Genomic DNA, 19057 nt, shown 5'->3' on the forward strand with positions numbered 1-19057 from the left:
GTGCATTCCTTCTTCCTTATGCCCAATGGGGTTCCTGGAAAATAGCCTTGAGCTAGCAGCATTCTAGGGATGACTCGGGATGCATGCGGGTCTAGGAATGCTGGATCATAATCTTCGATGAACTGGATTGTTTCTTCCATTTGAAACCCATAAAGGTCGTCTGCAGTTTCAGCCGTTCCAACCATAGTACAACTGACGTCGAGAGGAGGGGCACGGATTTCTAGTATTACCCCGTTATGGTTAAGTTTAACCATTTGGTGCAAGGTCGAAGCCACACCTCCTAAGTCATGGAGCCAAGGTCGCCCCAAGAGGAGGTTGAAAGTGGGCTTGATGTCGATTATTTGAAACTCCGTGGTGCGTGCCACAGGCCCAGTTTGTATGGTAAGGTTGATTTTTTCCAATACAGGCCTTCGGGAGTTATCATAAGCTCGTACCCCTTGTGAGGAGGTTTGGAAGTCATCGCTTCCTAGCCCCAAGCAATGGGCGGTTCGCAATGGGCAGACATTAACTGCCGAACCATTATCTACGAGCGCTAGGGGGATGTTTTGTCCTTTGCACCCAACCACTAGGTAAAGGGCTTTATTGTGAGCACCCCCCTCTTTGGGTAAGTCTTTATCAGTGAAAACTATGGCCTTTTCTCCGGCATCTCTCGTGACATGGCTAACCAATGAGTCAGGTGTGATATCTGTAGGTACCGAGATGAGGTCAAGTGAGCGAATAAGCTTTTCGCGATGTTCCTTTGAAGTACACATAAGATCCCAGATGGTAATCTCAGCCTTGGTTCTTTTTAGTTTTTTCAGGAGAGGATTTTCAATGACTTCCGCGACGGTGGCGTGCCGCCCGTTCTCAGGAGTTTGTCTGACCGGGATGTCGTCCATAGGAGGCGGGTGAATATCCGGTTGGTATATCCTTCCGGATCGGGTGAGGTTGTCGACCTCGGGCTCCTGAGGGGTGGTGTCAATGAGAGCATACCCGGGCCAAGTTTCAGTGAAGAGGTCCTGGCCCGAGACTTGAGATAGGTAGATATCTTCAGCATCATCGTTCCACACACCGCACACTTCCCCCTCGATTCGATCCATAGGTACCACAGCGAGTGGTGCACCTTGAGGTGTAATATACGCCGTGGGGTCGAAATTCTCTGGTTGGTCGAGAAAGATGTGACAAGAGCCGAGTGGGCTCTTGTTGTTATTGGGTTTGCCAACGTTAGGGAGAGGTATTACTTCATCCTCTATCATGTCCTGGATCGTATGTTTTAGATTCCAGCAGTTTTCAGTGTCATGCCCATTTCCTTGATGGAATTTGCAGTAAGTACCTTCGACCCAATATTTGTTTTTGACAGGAGGGTCACGGGTGGGGCCTATAGGTCTCAACTTTCCTTGATTGGTTAGTCTTTCAAAGGCTTGTACCAAAGTTGACCCGAGTGGGGCAAACTTTCGGTCTCGGACGCATCTTACAGGGTATCTTCGGGCGGGAGCCTCTTCTACAGCATGGACTTCTTGGGCTTGGGATGTGTTACCCCGATTATAGGTGTTGGTCTTATATGTAGGTTTTCTCTGTATGGTTTTGGCGAGGTCGTCCTCGATTTTTATTCCCACATCATAAACACTTTTGAAAGTGTCGAGTCCCAGGTACCTAAGGTGTTGTCTGTAAGCTGGGTCCAGATTGTCAATGAATTTTTGGACCAATTCTATTTCGGGAGGCCTATTGATTAGCTGGGCCGCCTGGTCCCTCCATCTAGCAAAGTAGGTTGTGAAACCCTCATTTTTCTTTTGGAAGAGAACTTCCAGCTCGCGCATGGTGACTTGAAAGTCCATGTTCGACGAGTATTGCTTGATGAAGACATTGACAAAGTCTTCCCAAGTGGGGAAGAGCTTAGGGTCCTGGTGATAGTACCATTTGAGCGGCACAGGTTCCAAGGATAAAGGAAAGGCAGGTAAGTACATGGACTTGTCCACGCCTTTCAAGTTCATGGTATTCACAAAGCTCAGTAGATGATCACGGGGGTTATCCGTGGCCTTGAACTTTGGTAAGTCAGATGAACTGAACTTTTCTGGTAATTTGCCAGGAAAAGGTTCAGGATCGAGGGAGAAGTATTTGCTCCCCATGGTTTGCTGTAGGACCATTTTTTCAATCCTCTTCTCGTTTTCGAGATCATTTTTGGCTTGCGCAGCCGCTAAAGCTTCATTTTCCATTTTCAGTTGGCCCATAAGTTGGGTCATTTGGACCATCTGGTCTCGTAAATCTTCGATGGACATGTTTGAAGGTGCGAATCGAGGTTGGGGAAGCGGAGATCCTTGAAATGAGGGACGACGGACGGAGCTTGGAGTTACTAAACCTGATGTTGGTGATGTATCTTCGAGACGCACTAGCCGTTGATTCCCTGATCGGCACCAAGTGGCAGGACCAGTCCTAGGCATAAGATAAGCTAAAGTTTAGGTTCCCAAAGTTTCAAGTATTACTTAGTCTAGACTTCGACTCTCTAAATTGGTTTCTTTTTTTTCGCTCTTTCTTCTGTCGGTACACTCTTTGGTTTTTTTTTTTATTTTGGTCATTCTTCGAAACACCTGCCCGTGTGACGTTCATAGTTGTTAGCATGTTCGGCTTTGGTGCCGAGCATTGCAGTCATAGGAGGCCTAACAACGACACAAAGAGTTATTAATTTTTCGCGAGTCGCTTTTGAAATCGAGTGCTTTTCTTACGCCCTCGTAGCAATTCCCTTTTTTCATGAACATTTTTGCTACGTATTTTCCTTTCGCTCGGGCACCGAGGCTGCTGCGCCTGACCAGAAGGCCAAGCAGCAACTTCAGCGCCCAGCGAGGGGCGTGAGAATTTCTGGCGCCCAGCCAAGGGCGTTGATAATGCGTCCCTGGCTGGTTCTCGTTTTTCTGTCTTTTGTTTATGCGACTTCGACTTGCGTGCTTGCCCAATAACGTCCTTTACGCGTGACAGCGTTTTGTGGGATTCGTTACAGGCCATCCCGAGCGTCTCTTATTTTGTGGCGATCACTCGGGTTTGCGGAACACGTGTTTCGGTATAACTCTTTGGCCAATTAGTCTATGAATGTTTGGGCAGTTTTTAAGGTCGTTGGTTTTCTAGGATAGTTTGTCACACACAATCACATATTTCGCTACTCATAACTACATTACAAACATGGATTTGAAAATTAAATACGCCATGTAGTTTATGATAGGCTTCTATGGGTAGTTTATTTGCGCCTAGCTTTGTACCGCTTCTATCGTAGATCCAACACATGCCCCGGTCGAGGTAGTGTCTTCAACAGACGAATTTCGCTCAAGAGGCCAACCCGCAAGTGCAAGCCAAGGGGGCATGCAGGCGAGAGGGACCTAATGAGCGAGCGATTGGGTTCGGGATGGGTGTACTACCTTCACAAGTACCGAGTGGGAAACATGCACGGCGTATGCACCCCCCTATACGCGAAAAAAGGTATCCTTAGTCCCAACTCCCGAGGGAGCCGAGATTCGTTATGATGTTCTGCCCGTTCACATTAATATGCTGATTTTCAGGTCGTCCCAACTTGATGGGGAAATAAACGCGGGGTAGGATCGTTTCACCCTTCGGCTATTTTGATTACCTACAAGCACGAGTATTTCCTTCACTATCCCCAGTGGAGTCGCCACTGTGAGGGGGTCGAAAAAGCGCGAGGCTAATGCGTGACCTTGTCCCTCGTGGGTGTGACGATTCTTTTTATTCAATCAAGTGTAATTGGAGTTCCTGTGAGTATAAACCCAATTGACTAGTAATATAGGAGTCGCCATTCAGTTTTTAACGACAATGAGAAAAACTGACAAAACCCGGTTATCGTGACATAAAGGGAGTGCAATTATGTTTGACCACGACGGCCGTAGGTTCCCTTGTGATCCCAAATGTGGGGATCTCTCAATATACACCCGCAAGGTAGAGATTGAGGGTTCGGGGGACTGTAACTACCGAGAGGAGTAATTCGCTCGTCGATAACTCCAGAGGCAGGATATCCTTACTAGCTCAACATAAATAATTGAAGGGACATGCGTTAACTATTAAACTAATCTGAATTGATTTTAGCAATATGCAACATATAATACTAATTCGATCGTGATTATCTGATTTAAATAGCATTAAGGGACCTAGCATGATAATCCGATTTCCCAAAAATATTATATTTGTTAGGCGTGATAGAACAATCATATTAGGTTAGTTTAACAGTTCATAAAAAGGGCGAGGAAAGCAGTTAAATCATCGAAAAGGGACACATTACGACGCACCCTTGAGAGGTGCGTCACGGTTCTCAGAAAACTAACCACTTTGACTTTGCTATTTCTCCTTTTTATTTAACGAGTCTCAATTATGGGACAGGATACGTTCTGTTCGATTTATGGATCGATTGCGACAGAACGCGTGAACAGTTTCGCAGCGAGAGGCTTAGGCTAAGGGGTTTAGAGTCAATACTCAGAATATATTATGTGTTGTTGTGTGTCGTTTCACGTCGAAACTAGGGGTCTATTTATAGGGAAGAGTTCGTGGAAAGATAGAATTGCAGAGTTCTAATCCACAAAGAATTAGGAAAAGAGACGTACCCAGGTATTTTCAGCGCCCAGGCCTGGGCGCCGAAGATTTCGGCGCCCAGAGCCAGGCGTTGAAAATAGGGTATGGGCAGTTTTGTTTAGTCAGATTCGGATTCCTAAAATCCGTAGAGTTTGAGATTAATTCGAGTCTTTTAGCGCGTATCAATTTTTTGACGGAATGCGTCTGGGCCCGTTACGAACTCTAGGCTCGTTAGGATTTTAATTAATACGTAACTCTTATTTCCGAATCCTATTAGGAATAGGATTCTCGCAGTTTTCTATCTCATTTAGGATTTATGTTGGAATGCAACACCTAATTCTGACAGGTTTCTATCTTTTATGATTTGCCACTTTTAGAAGCTATCTTTTACGGCAGTTACTATTTTTAGCAGGTTTCCATAAATAGCAGGTTTCGGGTGAAATGAAATGGGGAATCGAGATTCGTTTATTTTATAGGAGATGCGTTGTCAAGTGGAGTTTTTATGCTTTCATCATCGAACCTTTCCCTTGCGGGAACGGGGACAAAAGTAGGTGTCTACATCTCCGTATATATTAGATATTTGGATATTTTTTGTAATTTATTTATGGATTTTCTATCTTAATAATAAATATAAAAGATCTCCCATGCATTTGTTTTTTATTATAGTTTATGTCTTGTGAAATTTACTGGCCAGTGGATGGATTTGATTTTTTTTTAATTAAAATTACCGACTACCTCTTTGGTCGTTAATTTACCGACTAACAAAGTAGTCGGTAATTTAACGACTAACAAAGTAGTCGGTAATTTTCCGACTAACATAGTAGTCGGTATTTTACCGGCTACCACGGTGGTTGGTAAAATACCAACTACTTCGTTAGTCGGTAATTTTCCGACTATTTGTAGTTGGTAAATTAGTTGTAAATTTTTACCGACTACTTTTTAGTCGGAATTTGGCCAAACTCCGACCAGAATATCACCGACAACCCTTTGCCGGCTATAAGTAGTCGGTAAATTTTTTAGCGACCAAAAACGCTCTTTTACCGACTACTTTTGGCAGTCGGAATTTTGCCGATTTCTTGTAGTGTGCCCATTTTTTCCTCTAGCTTACAAATAGTGTAATGTCTATCTTCTCCCTCCATGTTTTCTTTCGTATTTCCCCTTCTTTTACCTCCTGTCATCCCTTTGACGAGCTCTTCTCAGCTCTTTTCTCTCTCCTCATTTCTTTGCACACTAGCGATGAATTTTTGAAGATTTCACAAAACTATGGTTGATTCTTCACCTACACCCTCTGGTAATCTCTCTATTCATTTTATAAATTTATTAAATCAATTCAATTGAGAAATCTCAAACCCTAGATAAATGTATTGATTAATCAATTTTTGTTGCTCTGAATTTTCGAGACTAATTCTGCTTCTGCAAGCTCTTTTGTTATCTTTTTAATTTTTGATTATTTATTCCAGGTTGTTCAAAAGTAGCCATATATTAATTCTGATTCGCGTCGCAATCCCCCATAAACTTCAATTGTTATTTTTTTTCTCTTGAAATGAATCCAGTTTTGCACCCTTAGCCCAACTTGTATTGTTATTTATGCGATTATTTTTATGTAAATCATGACAACAAATGTTTCTTAATAATTTCAGGTACTATATTGCACCATCTAGTAAGAGACTTCGGACGGTGGTAGAGATTCTGAGTATGTTTCTATTATCCTCTTCATCTTGGAACTATCTTCTTTACTAGATATTTATTAATTTCTTCTGTGTGCAGAAGTTTTATTCTTATGCAATACCCATGACTCCCTTGTTTTCTAAGAAGCACGGGGACGGCTGTACACTGCCGTTTCCCGTACCGGGGACGGGTACGGGTCGGGTACGGGACGGGTACGCCATGGATACGTCCCCAAAACGAATCCTGGATCTGGGTTCGTGGGCTGAATATGGGTACGGGTGGGTACGGGGTGGGTACGCGGGTGGGTACGTATTTGGACAAAACCTACGTACCCAGCAGCCCTTAATACCCAAATTCGAAATTTAGGGTTTATTTCAACTTTCTCTCACCTGTTACTCTGTTAGAGTCGAGTCTTCGACTCTTCTTCTTCACTTCTTGCGACTCGCCGCCGTTGTTCTTCCTCTCCACCAGTCCAGGCGGTGCGCCGGCCACTGCTGGTGCGAAGCCGGAAGCTCGAAGCCTCGAACTCCAAGTCTTCTACTCTTCTTCTTGCGATTTCGGCTAGCCTTGTGAACACGACGACGACGAGGGAGGAAGCGCGATCCATCGCCGCCGCCGTGACCGCCGTCTCTCTCGACTCTCGCCGCCGCCAGGTGACTAGGTGTCTAGGTGAGTCCCTTCTCTTTTTCTTTTTTTTTTCTTTTTTTTATTTCTCTGTTTATTTTGCGTGACTTTGTGAGTTTGTGTTTGAAACTTGGAATGGGAATTGAGATTTGAGAATACTGATTTATCATTTATGTTTTTGTTCTTTTTTTAGTTTGTTTATTTAGTTTGTTTATTTTTATTCTTCAATTCATTTTTTTATGGACTTTTTTTTGTAATTATTATTTTCGTTTTTAAAATAATTAAATGTCATTTGATTTTGTGATAAATTGATGTTAATTAGTTGAATGAATTAATTAGGTAACTTAATGTTATAAATCTTAATTAATTAGTTGAGTGTTGAATTGTTGAATGGTGGAATAGTTGTGTTGAATGAATTTGTTTATTTTTCATTTGATTAGGACCAATATGGATTCATCTCAATCTCAACAACAAAGTACTAATATTGGTAGTAGCACGGGTAGTGGGTCAATTGGTGGGGAATCATTGTCTAGTGAGGGTTCTCCTCCATTGTGGAGGTTTGTAACAAGAATTGAAAAACAAGGGGCGGTTGGTGGAACATGGAAATATCGATGTAATTTTTGTAATGAAAACCGAACATCTAGTTATTCAAGAGTTAGGGCCCATTTGCTTCAAATTAAGGGTCAAGGCATTGCATGTTGTAAGAAAGTGTCTCGTGCTGATAAACTTGAAATGCAAAAACTTGATGATGAATTTGAGAATAAGAAACTTGATTCGGGCCCTAGAGAAGTTCCTTTGCCTAGTGAATCTCTTTCTCATTTGGACTCCGATGCTATGTTCAAGAAAAGGAAGTCTGAAAAATCACCAATTACTAGATGTTTTGGTATTGAAACTAGGGATCAATTGGATCAAGAGATTGCAAGGATGTTTTACACAGGAGGGTTGCCATTTAATCTTGCTAGGAATCCACACTATATGAGGTCCTATACTTTTGCTGCCACTCATAATATAGCAGGTTACAAACCTCCTGGTTACAATAAGCTTAGAACTACATTACTTGTGTAAGAAAAAGCTAATGTAGAGAACCTAATGATTCCACTAAAGTCAACTTGGAGAGAAAAAGGGGTGACAATTGTGACTGATGGATGGAGTGATCCAACAAGAAAACCTCTCATTAATTTCATGGCTACTTCTGGTAATGGTCCAATATTTCTTAAAGCTGTGAATTGTTTTGGTGAAATAAAAGATAAATATTTCATTGCTAATCTCATGAAAGAAGTTATTCAAGAAGTGGGTCATCAAAATGTAGTGCAAGTCATAACTGATAATGCAGCAAATTGCAAAGGGGCTGGGGAGCTAATTGAGAGTGAGTTTCCTCACATTTATTGGACACCATGTGTTGTTCATACCCTTAATCTTGCTTTGAAGAATATTTGTGCGGCAAGGAATGTGAGTAACAATTCTGAAACTTATGAAGAATGTAGTTGGATCACTGATATCCATGGGGATGCAATGGTAATTAAAAATTTCATCATGAACCACAATATGAGATTGGCTATCTTCCAAAAGTTTTCTCCTCTTAAGTTGCTTTCCGTGGCCGATACTCGCTTTGCCTCCATTATTGTGATGCTTAAGAGATTTAAGCTTATTAAACGAGGTCTTCAAGCCATGGTTATAAGTGATGAGTGGACTTCTTATAGAGAAGAAGACATGGGGAAGGCAAACTTTGTGAAAGACAAGATTGTGAATGATGATTGGTGGGACAAACTAGCTTACATTGTTGATTTCACAAAGCCTATCTATGACATGATTAGGCTTTGTGACACCGATAAACCATGCCTTCACTTATTGTATGAGATGTGGGATTCTATGATTGAACAAGTGAAGCTTGAGATTTACAAGAAAGAAGGTCGTCCCAATTCGGAGTTTAGTCCCTTTTATCATGTGGTTTATGAAATCTTGGTAGCTCGTTGGGCAAAAAGCAACACTCCTCTCCATTGTCTAGCTCACTCCTTGAACCCGAGGTATATATTCTATTATTATTTGACATTTTCTTTATCTTATTATACTTATACACAAATCTATAACTCTTTTTTTTAAAAAAAATATTGAAGGTTTTATAGTGATGAATGGCTACTTGGTGATCAATCTAGAATTGCTCCTCATAGAGATGGTGAAGTATCTCGAGAGAGAATGAAGTGCTTTCGTAGATTATTTGCACTTAATGATGATGTTGGTAAAGTGATGGAAGAATATGCTCAATTCTCTATGAAGAGTGGACCTTTTGAGGATTTAACTTGTATCTCAAGGATGCATTCTATGGATCCTAAGAGTTGGTGGGCAAACTTTGGACCTCAAACTCCTCTCCTCCAATCTTTGGCATTTAAAGTGCTTGGGCAACCTACTTCATCATCTTGTAGTGAACGAAATTGGAGTACATATGCCTTCATTCACTCACTTAGGAGGAACAAGCTAAATCCAAGTCGTGCCCAAGATTTGGTTTTCATTCACAACAATCTTCGCCTTTTATCAAGGAATTCCGAAGAATATGCGGAGCTTTATACAAAGATGTGGGATGTTGGTGGAGATGTATTTGATTCCTTGGAGGATGTTGGGTTTCTAGAGTTTGCGGAACTCTCACTAGATGAGCCGGATTTAGAAAATGTGTTGCTCGTTGAAGATTGATGTGCTTTGTCTAAGTTTTATCTACTATAAGACATTAAATTTAGTTATTGTGTTTTTGTTATTTTGAACTTTGAACTATTTATTGTGTTTTTGGAATTTTGAACTATTTATGTATGGATGTTTAATTTAGCTAAATTCTTGATTTTTTTTTTTTTTTGCCGAATCCATGCCGTACCCGTTTTTTGTATTTTTGATTTTGCCGTTTTCCGTCCCCGTACCCGTCCCCGTATCCGTCCCCGTACCCGTATCGGTGCAACCTAGCTTGTTTTGTCTATATGGAAAGTATTGTGGGTAAATAGTGATTTTTATGCTTTTTGTGCTAAACCCAAATGCTAAATAGCTACTGTTAGAGTTGTTGATTGAGGGCCTAAGGGATTATATTGTAGACATTTATTGGTGGCTCTGTTACTTGGACTTTTACTTTTACCTCAAGCACCCGTATGGACATTTCGACACTTCATTTCGGACCAAAATCAAAATTTTCATGTAACAGCGGTGCTGACGTCTGAACGGAAAGTGATTAGAGATCAGGATATTAGAAGAAGTTTTGTGAGAAAAGGTTTGAGGAAATTCTATGCACTATTGTTGAGGAGGCTAAATGAAGATGAGTTTTTATATTTATCAAGCTTGCTACTTGAATCGTTTGCATTTTAGGTACAAAAGTAATGAAAACGGTTTGATTTGAGTGGGGTGTTAATCTCATGTGTTGAGATAGTATGTCAGATCATTTACTACTTATCAGGATATGGTGCATGCTGCTGCAAACATTGAGTGAATTGTGATAATATGTGAAACTAAGCCTTCTGGATTTCAGAGGAAAGCAATGCTGAGAATGGTCATTAAGGATGAGTGATTTCAAAAAGGTCGTAGGCTATTATTACAAAAACCATGGACTCATGGAAATTGTCGCAAGAAAACCTTTGTAGAGTAGTTTAACATAGGTGCAAAGTGGGGTAAAATGAAACCACTCTAAAGAGAGCTATTGAATCAGGGCTTTTTAGAAGTTTAGAAATAAAAAATTTAGTCAAAAATGTCCTTGAGGGATCGGAATGCTTAAGGGAGAAATTGTGAATCATCGAGGCAATCTTATTACTGTTTGTGATAATTGTAATTCCTCCACTCTCGCTCATGTGACTATTTATTTATTTGTTTATGCACTAATCCTTTCCTTCCCTCACCCCCCTTTTCCTTTTGTGTTTAGTGTTTAGTCATGAATGGTTTAATTTCTTTCTTTTTCTTTTAGATTCCATGTTTGGAACAAAAGATTCTCTTGGTATTGTGGCTACGAGTCTTACTACTATCTTGCTTCTGAGTTTGATGAAAACTCTGAGTAGTTATAACTTCCATCCATTGTACACCTTGGTAAGCACTCAATTTCCTTTTAAGCCTTTTACTTTTAAGCCTTTCTTAACATATCCATGAGAGAAATTTCATTGTTGTTTTTTCCCTACTATTTGGATTGGATTTGGCTAACTGGTGGATGCGTGTGTGTTTGTGTTTCATCTGGTTGTATAGTGGTGATCTAGACACTCCCTAGAAGAAAGTAAGCAATATCTTAATCAAATGAGGTACGATGCTCATGATTGTGCTGCATTTGAGTTTTGGGTTTTTGTGCTTATTTTAACACACATTTAAAAATTTCATGTGGATTTATTTCCAATTATAAATTATATAGAACCGTCGAAGCTTCGAGTATATTTTGGGTAATCACGTTGGGCTTGCATATTCCGTTTTTAAGGAAATGATAATTGCTAAAACATGTTGTTTGAGTGTGATGTTATTATATTACCATTGTACGTTGGATGTTGAATACTATTCTTGGACTGTATGCATGCATTTTTCAGTAAGATTGAACTTGGAAGGGTGATGTTAAAGACATCGGTGCTTTAGATATTTCTCTCGTTTTATGTTGCTAATGAATTGAGCTGAGGTTGAGTTTTTTCTTCATTGCATCTCATCCCGCGGCCAACCATGGCCTGGACAATATGGAGGCCCTATCATGATGTTGGAAAATAGGCCCTTATGGACAAAGGAGGTCCCAACTATGGACATTCAATTTAAAAAGGTCCCAAGTACGGGTTATTACTAGCAGGTCCAAACTAAGGGGGGGTGTTGACTTCGCGTGGTCCTTCTCCAAAAATGACCGGTTTTTTAAGTGGAAGATGATCACGTGTCAGGTTAATTACAAAAGTCATGTGCCACTTTCAAAAACGATCCACCCTTTTAATAAAAAGCCCACCCATTTAATCAAAACCCAACCAATTAAAATACTTGTAGACGCTTACATTTGTCCCTAGGCCCGAAGCGGTGAGTTCAATGATGATACCAAACACTACTTGTCTAAGATTTCCTAAGTATTCAACGAACAACGTGTGGCTGACTGACGTAATCCCGAAACCCATATTTCCATTTTTAGTAACTGCCCTGCTTAGGCGCTGCTTAGAATAACAACTTTATAAGATAGATTTTCTAGTGATCGTGTCGCATTACGATTAATCCTTGAGAAAAGGATAAGCATTGCACTCCAATTAGTATCCTAAAAGAGTTAAAACCGTGAATGAGATAAAAATACGGAATTAAACCAGAAAATCTTGAATCCCACGGAAATAAAACACCAGCGCTAGAAAATTCTAGCGCATGGCAGGCATGCGCTGCAATATTCTAGCGCCCAAACTGCAGCGACATAAAATTATGGCGCGAGTGTTTGAATCTCAACCAATCACGACACGGGATGAGTTGTTAGTGACTCAGCATTGATAAATATGGCGCTCTTCAGGCCAGCGCTAGAGAATTCTAGCGCTTAGAATGCATGCGCCACTTTATTTTGGCGCATCCTTTTGATTTTCATAAAAACTCGAACTCTTCAAATGTCTATCTTATTTCGACTGCTTACACTATAAATACAACCCCCTAAAATCCGAAATTACCATCAATTATCATCAATTAACACCAATTACCACAAAACACTACGAATTACCATCAAGTTATCACCATATACCCCAAGCTTGAGTATTAACCGAATTGAAGCCGTATTCTGTCACGTATTCGTTAACGGTTTGCCGCATTATTAACACACTGTTAAGCAGGCTCTGCCCGCATAATTGCTCATCCCAACCTGAATCCTACCGAAGTTCTGGCCAAATCCTAAGTCTAAACTTTGGAAGAATCCCATCACACAAAACACTACGAATTACCATCAAGTTATCACCATATACCCCAAGCTTGAGTATTAACCGAAGCCGTATTATGTCACGTATTCGTTAACGGTTTGCCTCATTATTAACACACTGTTAAGCAGGCTCTGCCCGCATAATTGCTCAGCCCAACCTAAATCCTACCGAAGTTCTGGCCAAATCCTATCTCTAAACTTTATAAGAATCCAATCACAAGTCAGTCAGTTACCGTGAAGTTTTAAGTAGAAAAGGAAGGGTAATAGAGACAAGTACGTGGTTCGTGTTCCTGAGAACCGCAGTATAGCCTATGCTATACTGTAATATGAAATCTACATTTTTATTTCTTTCATCGCCTCTATAAAACTGATCATATAAATCTACTATATAGATCACAACTATTATTGCTAGGCACCGTTAATTAACTTAAATCACTATTTTGACTATTGTTAGTTAATATATGTGCATTAAAACCAACTCATATTAGTAAAGTAGTCTTACGCATGTCCCTTTCATCGTCACATTGAACTAGTAAGGACTGCCGCGTAGGGTAATGCTAGGCACTCCCCGTATTAGTAAACGTCCCCCAAACTTTCAATCTCTACTCCGCTGGATGTACGTTGAGCGATCTACATAACATGGATCACAAGGGAGCCTATGGCCATTGTGAATCAAATACGCTTTCCCTTCGGGCATATCACGATAACCGGGTTTTGTCATTTTTCCTCATTATTGTTGTAAAACTGAATGGCGACTCCTACAGACTAGTAAAAAGAGGCTAACACCCACAGTTAGTTCCGATTTTACTTAATATGATTGCCACACACCGAAGAGAAAGTCGTTCGAGCCATTTTCTTCGGAAGAGCACCCTCGTCCTATTTTTCGACCCCCTCACAGTACCCACTCTCCCCTTTAAATTAAAACCTAGGCCCACCACTTCTTCTTCATCCTCTCAAAAAATCGACGATCTTCATCATCTCCCCTTATGTATTTTTTTTCCCGCTTCATCTTCTTCCCATGCTATGGACATCGCCGACAAGAAGAGAGGGGCGTTTGTAGTAACGCAACACCACCACCGACACCCACGATTAGGAGAGTGGAAGACAGAGGCACCACAATTGATAATAATTTTTACAAAAATCAATATGAATAACACAAATACGAGGGCCAGTAGGCCCAGTATTGATTTCTTCGTCAATTTCACCTAATTTGCCCATTTCAGCTAAGTATGAGAGAAGTGAATTTAGGATCGGAGACTCGGACTCACCATTGAAGAAATATGATCCCGATTTTGTTATTACTGGCGGAATTATTCACATCATTGCTCAATCTCCGGTGGCATTTCATCCCAGCAATTTAGGAGATTCTTGCGAGGCCGTTCAACTTTCAAGCATGATTTCTTGATTTATTTTTGGATTTTCTTGATTAAACCTTACAACAATGGCAAAAATGGAAAAGAAAAGAACACCTTGAAAAGAAGAGGATTTGATTTTAATGGGTACTGTATTATTTATTTTTCTCAAAAATTTTAATCGGTGGGTGTTTAATTTTAGGATGAGAGCAATGAGCTTCATATGGGTAAATTAATATACTTTATAGTATTAAAAACTCATATTTTCATATTTTAGACATTATGGTGGCGCCACGGCGGTGCTTGGACAGGGTGATCGACGGAGAGTAAGGAGAGCGGCAGAGGGGTCAGTGAGGAAGGAGAAAAGGGGGGGGGGGGGGGTTGTAGCTGCTTTTGAGAAGGGTCCTGAAAGATGGGTGCACCAACGACTATGGAATGTTGAGGAGGGCTGATAGTTGGTGGCAAGTGTGGGTGAGACGTTGTTAACAGGTAAGGGGTTGAGGTCTTGAGGAGGAACAAGGTGAAAGTGAAGGTGAAAATAAAAATAAAAACTTATTTTAATGTAATTTTTATATTTTTGGAGTGAGGAGTATTTAACATAAAAATGTATTTAACACAAAAATGTATTTAACACTTGGAAGCAAAAATAAACTTTGGTATTTCCAAGTAAAAGATAAAGATAAATTAAAAAATTAAACGATTCGAAAAGCTTTGACTTACAAATCCGGTCACGGTAAAAATGACCACGCGAAGTCAACACCCCCCTTAGTTGGGACCTGCCAATAATAACCCGAACTTGTGACCTTTTAAAGATGAATGGTCATAGTTGGGATAGTCTTTGTCAATTTTTCCAAAATTCAAAGGCACAATTGTTTCAAAAATAGTTATTATTTAATTACATTATAATTGTTTCTTACTGGCAGCATTAATAAGCAGAACTACTATCTTTTTATTTAAAAAGCGCTATCCTTCTAACACTTTTTGAAGCGAAATCGTCAACCAAATCTTCATAATAAACCTTCTCCGAAATATCATTCTCAATTGCTATTAAGGCAATCCATTAAGTCGTTCTCGTGACATTGTGGAACGCATATACGTCTTCAACAACTTTAGTTTAGAAAAACTTCTTTCTGCAAAAGCAATCGTCATAGGAATATTTAAAAGGATTCTATATGGAATCATCGAGTTAGGGAAGAAATCCAGACTTTTCAAAATACTTCAAAATATCCATAGGTCCCATTTTTCCCACAAGCAAGAATTCCATGAGTAAGTTTAACTTCGCATGTAACTCATTACCATCAATATCTGATTGTTCATTGTTGTTTGAAAGTGCGGTTTCCAAATGAGTACAAGAAAGCTTCAGAAACGCATGATCTAGTGATTGTAACTTGTGGGAATTAAACAAGAAACCAAATATAATTTCATATTCTTGGTACTTCTCAAATATCTTAGTAAGAGAAACAACAGCTTGATCAACAATGTATAAGAAATAATTAATTCTAAAGGATTCTTCAGGAGATTGGGAAGCAAATGACGTATTTGGATTCTCGTCAAAAAAACTTTACGTCTAATTTCACGTCTTTTGGGAAAAACAGGATATATTTTCATTTTAGTGGCAATATTTTTAGCACTCTCGAGGGTATCATTAAAACCATTTTCTCTATATCGCTCCAAAAAAGAAGTCAATCCCTTTACTTGTTCAATAGCAACATCAAAAGCATATCCTTAAACGGTAAATGCTTACTAAACAAATTTACAGCATATAATATTTCAAAACAAATAACAATAGCCAATATAAACTCAAAATCACCAAGCTCATTTTTCGCCAAGGATTTAGCTTCACTTTGTATTTTATTATCACCATCATCAATATCCGCCACTTATAGCAAAGATTCTCGAATTTCCAACATTTGAAACCTTATATCTTTGACACTTTCAACACGACTCTCCCAACAAGTGGATGACAAAGACTTAAGAGTTAATCCTTTTAAATTATCTTTTAAAATTTGCCACCTTTTTGTAGAACATGCAAATATTGTATAAATACGTTGTATGATGCCAAAAAAATCTCTAGCTTTACCACAAGTGTTAGCCATATCACACAATGCTAAATTAATATTATGACAACCACAAGGAGTATAAAAACCTCTAGGATTTATATCTTGAAGTCATTTTTGTACTCCTTGATGGTATCCTTTCATATTTGATCTAGTAACATAGCCTTGTCCTCGCCACATTATCTATACCAAGACCAAGATCCTTTATCTCATTTTGCAAAACATCAAAAAGCCCCTGACCACTTGTATCATTCACATTCAAAAATCCTAAAAACAACTCCTCTACATTAATAGGTTTTGAAGAGATGTCGACATATCTTAGAATAATAGACATTTTTTCTTGGTGACTAACATCAGGTGTGCAATCAAGAATCACAGAAAATACTTAGCTTCTTTTATTTTCTTAATAATTTCACTTTTAATTGCAGAACTAAGCAAAAGTATTAACTCATTTTGAATTCTATGGACAAGATAATGAATATGAATTTCATCATTTGTAATACGTCGAACATGCTCTTGAATTATTGGATGAAACTCTGACAACATTTCAACCAAGCCCAAAAAATTTCCATTACTACTTTGATGTAATCGCTCGATCATTAGAGCCACGAAATGCTAAATTATGTTTTGCAAGAAATTTTACAATTGAAATAATTCTTACTAAGACCTTTTTCCAATGATCTTTTTCTTTTTGAATTTGGTTTTGAGACACTTTGTCAATAGCCTCATCATTCTGGAATCTAAGACGCAATTCATACCAACTTGCCATATTTTTAAAATGTTCCATACTTGTCTCGTGCTTTTTAAGCCTTATTCCATAGCAATTGAAAATAAAACCATACTTGTCTCGTGCTCTTTAAGACTACTTAACTCAGATTATTCGGTATACAAAAAAATAATATGAAAATAAAAATTCAAAATTAAACTATGAAAAGTAAACTTACCTGAATTTCTGAATTTTACATGTGAATTGAGAGGAGATGGAACTTGTAAATTTATAGAAATTGAATTCTTTCCGTTGGAGAAGAATTGAGCGATGAGATTGATGTGATTTGAGAGACATAGCTCCATAGCTATGGCTGGGTTTCTACTTTTTTCCAAAACATAAAATGGAAGAATCAGTAGAGTAGATAAAGTACAGAGAAGCGTGAGAAATTAGGTATAAATTAAGGGAGGAGAGAGAAAGTGGAAGTACCTAGGGATTAAAAGAAACCTCTTTAACTTCCCACCAGAAATAGACATGATTTTTTTGTTTTGATTTTTTTTATGTCTTTTTCTCTTAAGTTGGGGGCCTCTTTGAAGGCGAGGCCCTGTTATGAGTCCCATTATGGGCCGGAAGGGTCGGGCCTACTTGCGGCCATGTGGCCATGCATCCTTTGACCTTTTGGGTCTTTGTGTTTTAACACCTTGATTCTCCTTCATGTGTGTCTGTTACATGATATAAGGAAGAAAATAACCTTAATACTTCCTCATGGGTCCTCCAACATGATGACATACCGGCTAATTAATCAGGTTTACTTCCTGTTTACTATTATATGGGTGGTTATGCCTTAATTACTTGGTTGCACACTCTAAATTTCTTTTTTACGGAATGCAACTCTTGGCATTAGTTTTTGTTGCATGTGGCATGGACCTCTTCGCAACTTATGAGGATATACGTGAAGGATTATGGGTCCATTATGCATGAAATTTTGGTTGGAGAAGCTTGTGAAGACTTGCGAAACCAACTAGATGTATCCTATTCTGTCAAGAATGCTGTTATCCAAAACTAGAAAAAACGTGTCATGTTTGGGCAATGCTTAGTTTCCCATTAGATAACATTGGGTTGATAGAGAAAATCAAGTAGTAAACGTGAATAAAGGGTTTGGCTGTAGATAAAGCTAAGAATACATGAATATAGATGAGCGATAACACATTTCGTAAGACCACTTTAACAACTTTTGGAGGAAAATGTGTTGGAGAGCTATAGTTGGCAGTTGGGATGATGGGCTTTATATCTTTTTGGAGATCGAAGGTGGGGATGTCAGTGGGGCGGGTTTCATGGGAGACCCGCCCCGCATCCGCCCCAAGTAGGCGGAGATGGGGGAGGTTTGGCGAGTAATGGGGCGGGGATGAGTATAAAAATTGTACCCGCTATGGGTGATGGGGCAGGTGTGAATTTTGTGTTGGATCCTCCCCATCCTCGCCCGCCCCGCCCTATCCCCACTTGCCCCCTTCCATCCCCTCCCGCCCCGCTTCGTACTGTCAAGCTGACCCAACTATCATTTAGTACATGAATTTAAAATTTTAAGAAAATCTAAAGCTGTACAATTTTTTTTGTGTTTAGATGTGTTTGTATGTGATAATAAGAATTTAGGTGAGACTTTTAAGTTTTTTTTTTTGGGTTTTTTTTGTTATGGCGTATACTTTTTCCATTATATGTTACTTTTAGTTATCGTGAATTTTTTAAAGAACAGCTAAGAGAGTATTGGTTTGGGTATTGGGTGGGATGGATATCCAGGCGGGTGGTGGGATGGGGATGAATTTTCGTTTTTACCCGTTGGGGCAGGGATGGGGATGATTTTCGTACCCACCATGGGGTAGGGAAGAGGATAATAGGAGCTAACCTCAAAAATGGGCTAAAAAACACTGATTTAGGAGAATTTTAGGTGGGATGGGGATGAGGGACCTAAATCCGTATCCGCCCCACTACATTGACATTTCTAATCGAAGGGGGAAGAGGTATGCTTCTAATTTAATTTATTGCTATTGTGTTATAAATTGTTTTATATTTATATTCATGTATTAGAGTTGTTCATTACTTCTCTGTTTTTGGTGCTGGAAAGGCGTTATTTTATCTTCTGACATTTGTGATATTTATCTTTTGTAGTTTCAACTGTTCAAGTCAATTGATTGTTGATATATTCATATTTCATAGATTTTTTACCCCCGTCTCGGATGCACTTTTGTTTTCAATTGAG

At 39.4% G+C, this 19057-nt stretch overlaps 2 protein-coding genes across 2 annotated transcripts; both read left to right on the plus strand.

Annotated features, from left to right (window-relative positions):
- Positions 1–7923: 7923 nt before the first annotated feature.
- Positions 7924–8957, plus strand: LOC110799016 (uncharacterized). The gene is made up of 2 exons (XM_056841531.1): positions 7924–8796; positions 8949–8957. The coding sequence occupies exons 1-2, from the start codon at positions 7924–7926 to the stop codon at positions 8955–8957; spliced, it is 882 nt and encodes a 293-aa protein (XP_056697509.1).
- Positions 8958–9015: 58 nt separating this feature from the next.
- On the plus strand, positions 9016–9588 carry LOC130459392 (uncharacterized). Its single transcript, XM_056826737.1, has one exon. The coding sequence runs from the start codon at positions 9028–9030 to the stop codon at positions 9517–9519; it is 492 nt and encodes a 163-aa protein (XP_056682715.1). The 5' UTR covers positions 9016–9027; the 3' UTR covers positions 9520–9588.
- The last annotated feature ends 9469 nt before the right edge of the window (positions 9589–19057 follow it).

The sequence above is a fragment of the Spinacia oleracea genome, chromosome 4 (genome assembly GCF_020520425.1).
Source record: "Spinacia oleracea cultivar Varoflay chromosome 4, BTI_SOV_V1, whole genome shotgun sequence".
Taxonomy (NCBI): domain Eukaryota; kingdom Viridiplantae; phylum Streptophyta; class Magnoliopsida; order Caryophyllales; family Amaranthaceae; genus Spinacia; species Spinacia oleracea.

Coding starts and splice junctions, on each gene's coding strand:
- LOC110799016 (XM_056841531.1), top strand. CDS start 7,924: ATGATTCCACTAAAGTCAACTTGGAGAGAAAAAGGGGTGACAATTGTG.
- LOC130459392 (XM_056826737.1), top strand. CDS start 9,028: ATGAAGTGCTTTCGTAGATTATTTGCACTTAATGATGATGTTGGTAAA.